General features: G+C 46.0%; 1 protein-coding gene across 3 annotated transcripts in view; it reads right to left on the minus strand.

Moving 5' to 3' along the window:
- Positions 1-12,774, minus strand: part of col16a1 (collagen, type XVI, alpha 1) — a 321,764-nt gene that overhangs the window by 109,966 nt on the left and 199,024 nt on the right. For all 3 annotated transcript variants that reach the window (XM_059654248.1, XM_048557999.2, XM_048557998.2), the window contains 4 exons: positions 11,470-11,505; positions 6,120-6,173; positions 5,014-5,067; positions 2,462-2,584 (listed from right to left, as the gene is read on the minus strand). In XM_059654248.1, coding sequence (XP_059510231.1) covers positions 2,462-2,584; positions 5,014-5,067; positions 6,120-6,173; positions 11,470-11,505 — 267 coding nt within the window. The remainder of the gene's footprint in view (positions 1-2,461; positions 2,585-5,013; positions 5,068-6,119; positions 6,174-11,469; positions 11,506-12,774) is intronic.

Here is a 12,774-nt window from a genome sequence, read left to right on the forward strand (position 1 = left end):
GTAACTCACCTCCTGACTCCCCCAGTCTGCAAGACACAAGTTAGGGTTGTGGTAGAGTACTCTCCACTTGCCTGGATGAGTGCAGCTCCAATAACAACTCCAGTCCATTTGATCATGACCCATCCACTACCTTCAACATTGACTTCCTCCAACACTAGGGCACAGTCACAGCATTGTGTGTGTCTACTTTATAATTATTTTTGTATCTATCCATTAGCTCTTAGATGATCTTTGTAACTGACCTCCCAAACTGCTCCATAGTTCCTAGCACTTTAATATCTGACAGTATTTTATGAGGAGGTGACAAAGGCGATTGATGAGGGTACAGCAGAGGATGTCTACGTGGATTTTAGTTAGGCTTTCAACAAGGTCCCTCATGGTAGGCTCATCCAGAAGGATAAGATGACCCGTCCACTTGGATTCAGAATTGGTTTGCCCATAGAAGGCAGAGGGAAGTGGTGGCAGGGTGTTTCTCTGGCTGGGCGTCTGTGACTAGTGATGTTCCGCACAGATCTGTACTGAGACCTCTGCTGTTTGTGATCTATATAAATGACGTAGATGTAAAGGTAGATGTGTGGGTTAGTAAGTTTGCAGATGATAGAAAGATTGATGGAGCTGTGAAGGTTGTCAAAGGCTACAGCAGGATATAGATCAGTTACAGATATGGGCAGAGAAATCGTAGATGGAGTTTAATCCAGGTAAGTGTGAGATGCTGCACTTTGGGAGATCACGTGCTAAGGAAAACTATACAGTTAATGGCAGGACCCTGAACAGCATTGACGTACAGAGTGATCTTGGAGCTTCAAGTCCATAACTCCCTGAAAGTAGCCACACAAGTAGATAGGGTGGTAAAGAAGGCGTATGGCATATTTGCCTTTGTTGGTCCAGGAATTGAATAGAAGAGTCAGGATGTCCTGTTGCAGCTTTACAGCTTTGGTTAGTCCATATTTAGAGTATTACATTCAATTCTGGTCCCCACATTACAGGAAGGATGTGAATGTTTTTAGGAGAGTGCAGAAGAGTGTGCCTGCATTAGAGGGTATGAGCTTTAAGGAAAGGGTTAGAAATACTTGGCCTGTTTTCTCTGGAGCAACAAAGATTGAGGGGAGACTTGATCGAAGTCTGTAAAATGATGCGATGCGTAGATAGGGTTGATCGTCTGAGTCTTTATTCCAAAGTTTAAATGTATATTACTAAACATACTAAACATGTATTTAATGAGAGAGGGGAAAATTCAAAGGAGATGTGAGGGGAATGTATTTACACAGAGTGTGATAGTAGTCTGGAGCACACTGCCAGGGGTGATGGTAGAGGCAGATACAACAGGGGCATTTAAGAGACTTTTGGATAAGCATATGAATATGCAAGGAACACAGGGATATGGACAAAGGGGCAGGCTGAAGGGATTAGTTTCATTTGGCATCATGTGCAGTACAACATTGTGGGCAGAAGGGTCCATTCCTATGCTGTATAGTTCTATGTTCTAATCTGCCTTTCCCAGGTCTTAAGTCAAATCAGATTTCACTCATCCTCCTGAGAGATAGACATCATTGTTCCATCCATCAGGGATCACACACTTCCCCAGGCTAATGGCCTGTTGCTGATAGTGAGTTACAGTGCAGTTAAATCTGACTGCAGTTCTGCAACAACAATATGGTATTTCACCTATGCATGAAGGAGGGAGGAGTACGGTAAACTCCCGAATACCCTGGTCGCACAGGAAATGAGGGAGGGGTGCTGGTTATATGAATGTGCTGATTGAGGCCAGGACTGCTCTTAAATGTCAGGGACTTTTGATTAAAAGGAGAGAGAGAGAGGCGACTGCACAATAAGTTCCCAGAGCAGGGAAACCCACTTCTGTTGATTGCTGGTTGTATGAGAGCTTTGGATAATGGGGACCTCATGTGGTCTCGAATTCACAACAACCCTGTGCTAACCAGGGCTAGAGTCACCTTCTTGGATCATGGAGATGATAAACCATGATTTCCCAGTGAAGTTCCTGGAGTCATGAGTACATTCCTCACCACCCAAGGGGCCCCGGGCAACGCTCTAGAGACATGGTTTCGAATCCCACCATGGCAAATGATTAAATATACAATCAATAATAAAAAAATCTGGAACTAAAAATGAGTCCAATGGTGATTATGTAATCACTACCGACGCCCATAAAAAGTCACCGGGTCCTTTAGGAAAGGGAATCTGCCGTTTTTACCTGGTCTGGCCTACATGTGACTCCAGACCCACTGTAATGTGTGGTTGACTATTAAATGGCCCAGCAGCTGTTCAATTCAAAAGTAATTAGAGATGGGCAATAAATGTTAACCCAGTCAGGGATTGTCTCATTCCATGAGTGAATTAAAAAAGGTCAGAAAGATGTTAATTCTTCCAGTTGCACAGATTTAATGGAATTGTTCCCAATCTCAGATGATGATGGACGCACATACAGCATTGAATTCCTCACCTTGATTCCAGGCTGGATAAGGTGTGCAGGTTGTTTTTCGGACTGACTCCCGTTTCCATCATCTGGAGCGCTTATTTTAAGGTGAGCCGCTTGAGCAGATGGGCAGAGCCCACATCCATCGCCCTGAATCATAAAAAGAAAGACAGTGCTGTCAGTGCCCAACACCACAGCAGTATCAGTCCCCACGCACACATTTTACCTACCTCCCTCGTTGCCACTCCTGCTTCCTCGCTCACTTCATCCTGTGGTGCCTACCTCTCTGCTGTCTCCCTCACTGCCCCTGCTCCCTTGCTGCCAGCCACAGGCATTTGTGGGGGTCAATTACCAATTGCACTGACAAAAACAGATAGTCAGACCTCTGTTTCTCCAGATGGTTTCATTACGAAAGCTTGGTTGAACTCCAAGATGGACTCAGTCAAGCAAGATATATCATAGGATCCTTACAGTATGGAAACAGGCCACACAGCCCAACAAGTCCACACCGCCCCTCCAAACAGCATCCCGCCCAGGCCCATTTCCCATGTCTAGCCCACCTAACCTCAACATCCCTGGGCACTATGGGAAATTTAACATGACCAATCCACCCTAACCTGCATATCTTTGGACTGTGGGAGGAAACTGGAGCGCCCGGAGGAAACCCACGCAGACCTGGAGAGAAAGTGTAAAGTCCGGGTTTCTGATGAAGGGTCTAGGCCCGAAACGTCAGCTTTTGGTGCTCCTAAGGTGCTGCTTGGCCTGCTGTGTTCATCCAGCTCCACACTTCATTATCTCCACACAGACAGTTGCCCAAGGCTGGAATTGAACCCCGGTCCCTGGCACTGTGAGGCAGCAGTGCTAACCACTGAGACACCGTGCTACCCCTTTTTTTGATGGAATTGTTCCCATATCTTTCTCAGCTTGAGGGGCAGTATTACCCTGTGACTGGCTGACATCTTTACAAGGTTAGAAGTTAAAAGTTAATTTTCTTTTATATGTTTTTCAACATTATTTGGGGAAGGCTGAGGAGAATGAAGTCAAGATAAGCTACTCAATCAGTGCCATGAATGATTGTGCCAGACTGACATTTTTAAACAGTTGTTAAGAGCTGTTTCTTTTTAAGGGGATTTTGGACTGGCCCTTTTTATCATGAGCATTTCAGGACTTGGCCCAGTCACTACACAGCTGTTGATGGGTATGTGGGTAAAATAGGAGTAATGGAAAGCATAGAAAAGAGGCAGAGGGCAAGGGAGCTGTGAAAGGGAGTGGTATCCACTTCCAGTATTGGGTGGTCTTTATGTGGTGTTGTGGCTACCCCGATCCCACACACCCATGCCCCCTGTGAAGAGTTGAGACAGAGCCTGCCCATGATCGTGATGGCTGCCCTACAAAAAGCAAACACCAGGAGCAGCACTGATGGCTTTACGGCAAACTGTCCACCCACTGTCTCAGGAGGAAGTCTGCCTTACAGGTCTATCAGCCAATAGGAAGGCTGGCAGTCCCCACAGTACTGGCTGGGACACAGCGACTAGCTCTGAGACTGCAAGCAATCCCACTGTGCAAAGGGAGCCAGCCAAGTAAGTTTCTGGAGTTGTGGTTGGATCCAAACAAGGATGTGTGGGCCATGATTCAGGAGAATAGGTATGCTGTTGTCGTGCTCACCACGTGGCAAGCTCTCTCCCTACTACCAGGTTAATATCAGCAATGGCAGCATGGGGCCTTGGGAGTGGGCAATTCCTCAACTGGAGGCAAGGCCACCCATGGGCTTTTGTAACCCAGGCTCAACCAGGGCAGAAGGGGGAAAGCAGGAAGGGTTTCTCAACAACACCTTCCCTCCTCATTAAATACACAGCCATACCTTCGCCCCCAAACTCACCATGGCAGGGGGGTTTAAAGAACTCCACTGAGGCTGGTATCCTGTCACCAAGTTATCCTTTATTTACTCGAGGAAAGTTCTTGACACTGGTCCATTCTCTCTCAGGACCAACTTCCAGAGTGAACAGGGATGTCTGGCTCTCCACTCTGTCAGCCTGGGCTCCCTGATTGGGCCAGGCTAACAGCCCCAATCAGGGAACTCATATTCTATGAGGTCCGGCTGGCAGACCTTGTTACAATCACTCCAGGGCTAAGCGTACAAGATTCTTCCCATCACTTCAGAATGTAAAGTAACAGCCGATGAAACGCACTTGAGGTGTTGTGATGTAGGGAATCACAGCAACCAATCACATGCAGCAATGGTAATGAAATAAATGACTAGACAATCTTTTGTATTAATGGTGGCTTAGAGATTAGCGTTAGCTGGGAACTAGGGAGATTTCCCCTCCTATCAGAGATGATCATGGCATTTTGTATGCCCTCCTTACTCATCAGATGGGGACCATTGGTTTAATGTTTCATTCCAAAGTTGGAATCTCCAACATTCTCTCAAAAGGGCACTGCAGCATCAGCCTGGATTCTGTCGTCAGGGCTCCAGAGTGAACAGGACCTTCCCGCTAATCATGCCTGTTACCAACAGATGGCAGCAGAACAAAGCAGGGAGCAGACTAGAACAAAATATAATTCTCCATAACACAAACCTTCTCTCCTTTGGGTCCTGGAGCTCCTGTGATCCCTCGATCTCCCTGATCACCCTTAAAAACAGAGAGGCTGATGAAGTACTCATTCTCCAATGCCACACAGGGATAGATTTGAAATAAGAAAAAGCTGTTAGCTAAATAAAAGCCCATTACTGTTCACCCTCTCTGTCATAAAGTTGTAACTTTGACTGGATCGTAGTTTCACAGGTAATGGATTCACCCAGGAACCAGTCTTCAGTCTAAGTTGAAAACCCACTTGTCAATGAGGGTTTTAATTCAATCTGTATCTGCTGATCCCTGAGATTCCAGATGTCAGTGATCAGGGGTTAAGTAGAATGGAGATCATAGGTCAGAAAACATGCTCAATTTTATTTAAAAAAGTAGATTTCAATGCTCAATGCTTTACTCTTAAGAGAATATGGGGTCTTGGCTGGCGTGGAGGTATGGCGGACAAAAGCAGGGATGTAATGTTGAGTCTTTACAAAGCCCTGGTTAGGATACAGCCCACATCCTGTTTTGATTGAGATTATGCAGAGGAGGTTTCCCAAATGGTTTCAGTGATTGAGAGTTTTCATCTCCTAAGTTAGGGTGGAGGAGCTGATGGGGCTGTTCTCATTGGGAGTAAGAGGATTCAGAACAGATTTGAAGGAGGTGTTCGAGGTCTTGACAGACCCAAATAAGGAAGACAAAGGGAAGTTCTTCCCAATTGTTGGTGGTACAATGTCTAAGGGAGACAGACTTAAAGATGTGGACTGATGTGTGTGTGTGTGTGTGTGTGTGTGTGTGTGCGTGCGTGCGTGCGTGCGTGTGTGTGTGTGTGCGCGCGCATGGGGATGGGGTGCTGGGAGGGCACTTATGAAACAAGTAGTGATGACCTGAAACTCACTACACATCAGGACGATGGAAGAACAGATGGATAATAATTTCAAAAGGAAATTGGAAGAGCACTTGGAAGTAAACCTCCAGGGCCATCATCATAAACCAGGGGAATGAGAGCCAGTAGAGACTTGATGACCCAAACATTCTCTATCAGTGCAAGAATAGTTCAATAATTCTGGAGCAGAGCCTCAGGTGAAAAGTGCGAGTTAAGAGATTCAAGCACTTACCTTGTTGCCCTTTTCTCCTTCATTCCCTGGGATCCCCTGATTACCTTGTTTTCCCTTCAACGAGACAAAAGTAAACACAACTTTGGGAAGAGGTGTCAAACAGACTAAAGAAAGGTGTGTTTTTCTCTAACATCTTTCAGAATCTCATGGCATCCTTAAAATGCACAAACAGCCAGTTAAATCCCTCAGAAATAAAGCCACTGAAGTGGTGGAAGCGCAGTGGCACAGCAAGGACCCCATTTAAGAATGTGGTAATGGTTGGGCTGTCTATTAGATACTGAGAAGGATTAGTTTTCTGATGATGCCCCTTTTTCCACGCAATTCTGAGGTCGTGCCTCTTGGCAGTTCACAGCCTTTGCTGACAACGGCTGGGATGATCCTTCACTGCAGAAGATTCTCTGATCTTCAATTTTATTTCCCCGCAGCATTAGAATAGGGGCCAGCTCCCACTAGCTTCATCTTGGAGAACTGCCTGTAGGAGAAGGGGCAGATTGGTTTCTTCTTGCCTGTCCTGGGTGTCAATTAAAATGAGCTCAGTGGGAATCCTGAGCTTTTGCTTTCCCTCACAGGCAATATGCCAGCGAAGATCCACCTGTGTAAACCAGGTCCAGTCGCCAGCACTTGATCCCCAAGGACTGATGGCTTTCACAGAGTTGGGCAGGAGGGGCTGGGCAGTGGGAACTATCAGTTTCAGGTAACCTTTCAATTTCAAAAGCACCTTCTGGGATAGTTTTCAGCTGCCAGGAGGGTTCAGTTTTAGGGTGACCGACAGCTCAGCGATAGGACTCAGTTATGGATTTACCTGGACACTGAGGCTGCTATTTTCCCAGGTGCAGGCTAACAGGAAGAAGCCGTCTCCTTTGTGAGGAAAATGATCCTGATAAATTCACAATGATCAAGAAATACTGTCGCAATTGTTTTTTGCTTACTCAGTTATGAGGGTGAACTACACAGTGCAGATGACTGCCTGAAATCAGTAAGCCTCAGATGAAATCTCTCTGAACTGTATCCTGTCAAACGCTCCAAGGACAGGTACAGCACAGGATAATAGATACAGAGTGATGCTTCCTGTACACTGTACCAGTCAAACACTCCCGGAACAAGTGCACTATGAGGTTAGATACAGAACAAAGCTTCCTGTACATAGTTCTCATCAAACAGTCCCAAGATAGGTACAGCACAGCGTAACAGATAGAGGCAAACGCTTTGTCTACGCTTCCCCATCCAAAACTCCCTGGATAGGGATAGCAGGGACAGTGCAGAGTAGTAAATAGATTAAAGCTCTCTCTATATTGTAACCACCTAACAATCCTAGGCAGGGACAGTACCATATACAATACAGAGTAAAGCTTTCTCTGCACTGACCCTCTCAGGACAGGTACAGCACTGGGTTAGGTACGGAATAAAGCTCTCTCTAATCTTTTAACTTGAACATAAAACAGCCTTTATTCTTTTAGATTGGAAGTAAAGCTGCCTTGACACTGTCACATCTAACCCTGCTGAGACAAGAACATCTTGGGATTAGATGCGAAGACAATTGCACTCTACTCTTTTAAACTGAAAGGAAATGGAAAGTAGAGCTCCCTTGACACTGTCACCATCAAACACTTCAAGGTCAGGGACAGAGTAAGTTTAGACACAGAGTGAAAACCCCTCTATTCTTTTAAACATAAGGTTGAACCTCCTCTAATCTTGAATTGAAAGTAAAGCTTTTGTTACATTGCCGCCATCAAACAGTGCCAGGACAGGCACACCATAAGGTAATACATGCAAACTATGCTTCCTCTATACTGTCCCCATCTGATATTCACAGGACAGGGACAGCAAGGGTTAAGGTACAGAGTAAAGCTCTCTCTACATTGTTTCCATCAAATACCCGCAGGACAAGTACAGCTGGGGTGAGATACCCGAGGAAAGCTTCCTCCACACTGTCTCCATGAGACACTCCCAGGACAGGGATAACATGCGGTTAGGCACAAAATAGGGCTAGGTACAGCACCAGGTTAAATACAAATAAAGCTCCTCAACTCTTTCAAACTAAAGGTAAATAGAAAGTAAAGTTGTCTCTACCTTATTTAACCTGAAAGTAAAACTGCTTTTACTCTTTTAAAGTGAAAGCAAAGCTCCCCAATCTTTAAAGTCTCAATCTAAAACTCCCATGTCAGGGGCAGCCTGGGGCTACATATGCAGTAAGGCATCTTTAGATTCCCTACAGTGTGGAAACAGGCCCTTTGGCCCAACAAGTCCACATCGACCCTTGGAGCATCTCACCCAGACCCATCCCCCTATAACCCACACACCCCGGAACACTACGGGCAATTTAGCATGGCCAATCTACCTGCACATCTTTGGGCTGTGGGAGGAAACCGGAGCACCTGGAGAAAACCGGAGCAGACCCACGCAGAACATGCTAACGCCACACAGACAGTTGCCTGAGGCTTGAATCGAACTGTGGTCCCTGGTGCTGTGAAGCTGCAGTGCTAACCACTGAGGCACCATGCCACACTCCCAGGGCAAGGACAGCACAGGGCTAGGTTTAAAATGGAATTAGGTACAGAGTCAAGCTCTTTCTATACTGTCCCCATCAGGCTCTTCCAATTTAAATATAAAGAACATAAATATTAGGTTACAATGTGGAGGAATTTTCAGGAAAATGGTAAATGAGAAGTGGTTAAGGGCAAAATCACTTCCATGTTAAGAAGTTAGAAAGAGAGCTGCATAGATTTTTTACGTGTGCAATGTGAAATAGGAAAGTATTCAAGACTGCCATGAAAATTTCGTTTAGACTCCTTGGTAACATCTGTCATGATGTAGATTGCATCACTGCAGACATTAAATAAGCCACATAGTTTAAGCAGTTGTACATAATAAGGGGATTTAATTGCCATACAGATTTATGCAAACTATCAGAAAGGCAGTGAATTTTCTGATTGCATCTGGGTTATTTACAGCATCTATGTATTTAAAAGGAATATTGAGGTAGGTTAAAGAGACAATGTAACAGTATGTGAATATTTAGCTCACTGTCATCACAATATGATAAAATGCAGTGTCTTGAATGAAGCTGAGAATTGTGAAATGCTGGAAAGATTCTAGATTTTGGTGAGCCTGATTTCAGTGAAATGAGACAGAGACTGTCTACAGTAAACTGAACAACTCTGTTAATGGGTAAAACTGAAGAAGATTAATAGGAAGTATTCAAACAAAAATTCAACATTCAAATAGGTCAACTGTAAGCAACAAAACTCTACTTACCAGAGGTACGTGACCAAATAAAACTAAAAAGAGGAGCCTACAAAAATGTAAAAGGAACAGCAAATAGGAAAGATCTGGGACAACACAGTGTGGAGCTGGAGGAACACAGCAGGCCAGGCAGCATCAGAAGAGCAGGAAAGCTGACGTTTCAGGTCGGAACCCTTCTTCAGAAATGGGCAGGATAATGGAGCTGGGAAATAAATAGAGAGAGGAGGGGTGGGACTGGGGAAGGTAGGTGTGTTGGTGATAGTTCAGTGCAGGTAGGGAGTGGTGGGGATTGGTCAGTGAGGTGGGAGGAGCAGACAGGTGAGAGAGAAGACGGGTGGGTGCAGGAAGCGAGTTGAGAGGGGCTGGTGAAGGTAGGTGTGCTGGTGATAGTTCAGTGCAGGTAGGGAGAGGTGGGGATCGGTCAGTGAGGTGGGAGGAGCAGACAGGTAGGAGAGAAGAGGGACATGTCAAGGAGACGGGGGTGAGAGGGAGGGTTGGCCTTGGGATGAGGCTGGGGGTGGGGAGATTTTGAAGCTGTGTAAAGTCCACATTGAGACCATTGGGCTGTAGGCTCCCAAGGTTAAATATGAGGTGCTGCTCCTTCAGTTTCTAGGCTGCATTGTTGTGACACTGCAGGAGGCCCAGGATGGACGTGTCATCCAAGGTGTGAGAGGGGGAGTTGGAATAGTTTGCGACTGGAAGTTGTTGTCGTTTGTCACAAGCAGAGCTCAGGTGCAGTACCAAGCGGTCTCTGAGTCTCCGCTTGGTCTCACTGATGAAGAGGAGGTCACATAGGGAGCAGTGGATGCAGTAAACCACATTAGCTGATTGTCAGGTGAACACCTGTCTGATGTGGAAGATTTTTTTGGTTCCTGGAAAGGGGGTGACGGGGGAGGTGTAGGGGCAGTTGTAGCACTTCTTGCAGTTGCCGGGGATTGTGGGGCTGGTGGAGAGTGTGGAGCAGACGAGGGAGTTGCGGAGAGAGCGGACCCTACAGAAGGCAAATCGGGGTGCGGAGGGAAATATATCCTTGGTTGTGGGATCAAATTGCAGGTGCTGGAAGTGGCGGAAAATGATACGTTGAATCCGGAGGTTAGTGGGGTGATATGTGAGGACAAGGGGAATTCTGTCTTTGTTTTTGTTGCAGGAAGGGGATGTGAGGGCAGAGGTGCGGGTAACATAACAGATGTGGTTGAGAGCGTTTTCGACCACTGAAGGGAAGAAGCTGTGGTCGATGAAACAAGAGGACATCTGGGATGTTCGGGAGTGTAACGCCTCATCTTGGGAGCAGACATGGCAGAGGCAGAGGAATTGGGAGTAGGGGATCACATCCTTGCAGGAAGATGGGTGAGAGGGGTGTACTCTTGGTAGCTGTGAAAGTCAGTGAACTTGAAATAGATATTGGTTTTGAGGTGGTGTCTGATGTGGAAGGTTTGTTTTTGGGTTTCACAATGACACTACCCAGAAACTGGAGCAGCAGCAACTCATATTCCGCCATGGGAGCCTACAACCCAATGGTCTCAATGTGGACTTTCCTAGCTTCAAAATCTCTCCACCCCCCCTCCCCGGCCTCATCCCATGACCAACCCTCTCTCTCATTGCCGCCTCCTTTACCTATCTGTCTTCTGCCCCACCTATCCACTCCTCCCACCTCACTGACCTCTCCCCACCACTGACTACCTGCATTCACCCATCATCATCCCACCTACCTTCCCCTGCCCCAACCCCCTCTCTCTATTTATTTCAGAGCTCCCTTTCCCTTCCCTATTTCTGAAGACCTGACCTGGAACGTCAGTTTTCCTGCTGTTCTGATGCTGCCTGGCCTGCATTGTGTTCATCCAGCTTCACAGCGTGTTATCTCCGACCCCAGCATTGGCAGTTCTTACTATCTTGAAGATCTGGGACAAGGTGTGTACATAGGGAGAAGAGCCAGCATGTACACAACTCAGTGTATTGAGATGGGAAGCTCGCTGTTTCCTTCCATTGAACTTTGTATTACTGGTACTCACATTTAACACCACCCTGGGTGAAGGCTCAGTTTTGTGTTCTACTATGATTCTTTTGAGACAGAAGACAGCTAAGCAAGAGAAATGGTAACTGTACTCACAGTTTTCCCAGTGGCTCCTGGTTTCCCGATGTTACCCTGTGAAATGGAGACTTGTCACTTGAACAGTATATGACAACCGCTGCATCCAGTTTGATTAAAGACAAAGAGACAAAAAAAAAGCTGCCGATGCTGGAATCCAAGGTGGACAAACAGGAGGCTGGAAGGACACAGCAGGCCAGGCAGCATCTAGAGGAAAGGAACAGTCAGCATTTTGGGTGCAACCATTTTCCAGTCCCGAAGAAGGGTAATTAATACCCGAAACATTGACTGTTCCTTTCCTCTAGATGCTGCCTGGCCTGCTGTGTTCTTCCAGCCTCCTGTTTGTCTACCTTGGATTCCAGCATTTGCAGGTTTTTTGTGTCGAATCAGGATTTACCACTGCAAAGTCTTTTCAATGGATACCCACTTTTGAAGAAGTTCTCTGCCTCCCTCAGACATGAACTCAGTGAGTCCCTTTCTCACTGCCACACTGCTGTGACATCGTCAGCCCTTCAGTTCTTTGACCACACCATGAAACAAACCAGCCATCTTCAACTGCTTCATCAACAGCAGTCATGTGACCTTCCTCAGCTCCTGTCGTCACCACCATCTCACCCCTCAAGGCCTACAGGTACATTCTAAACCCTCAATATGTGGACCGACCTTCGATGCTCCATACCTAGTCCTGAGGAAGAGTAATATCTGAGATGTTGATTGCTCCTTTCCTCCACATGCTGCCTGATTAAAGTTTCTCATTTCACTACAAAATCAATGATTCTGAATTTAGCGGAACTTGGTGAGCCACAGGACCCACATTTACACAATATTTAAACCCAGCTGATGCTTTTCTCCAACCTTCCACTGATTAAGCCACAAAAGGAAGATGCTAAGTGCTGGGAAAGGACAGCACTGAAGATTTGTTACAATCTTGTTAAGAGACGCAAATTATTTCATGAGAATGTGTGATAATGTAATTGGACATGAAGAAATAACACGTACTGAAACAAAAACAGAATAGAGGATAAAGTGCAAGAAGGAAATTAATAAATCAAAGGGAGGATTTAATTGGAAAATATAGGTAAAAACAATGGCATGGGAAACTCTGGAGATGAAAACAGATGAATCTATGGGAGCCAAGATAATAAAATGTGAGGCTGGATGAACACAGCAGGCCAAGCAGCATCTCAGGAGCACAAAAGCTGACGTTTCGGGCCTAGACCCTTCTTCAGAAATGGGGAAGGGGAAGGGGGTTCTGAAATAAATAGGAAGTGAGGGGGAGGTGGATAGAAGATGATAGAGGAGAAGATAGGTGGAGAGGAAACAGAC

This window comes from Stegostoma tigrinum, chromosome 24 (assembly GCF_030684315.1).
Source record: "Stegostoma tigrinum isolate sSteTig4 chromosome 24, sSteTig4.hap1, whole genome shotgun sequence".
Taxonomy (NCBI): domain Eukaryota; kingdom Metazoa; phylum Chordata; class Chondrichthyes; order Orectolobiformes; family Stegostomatidae; genus Stegostoma; species Stegostoma tigrinum.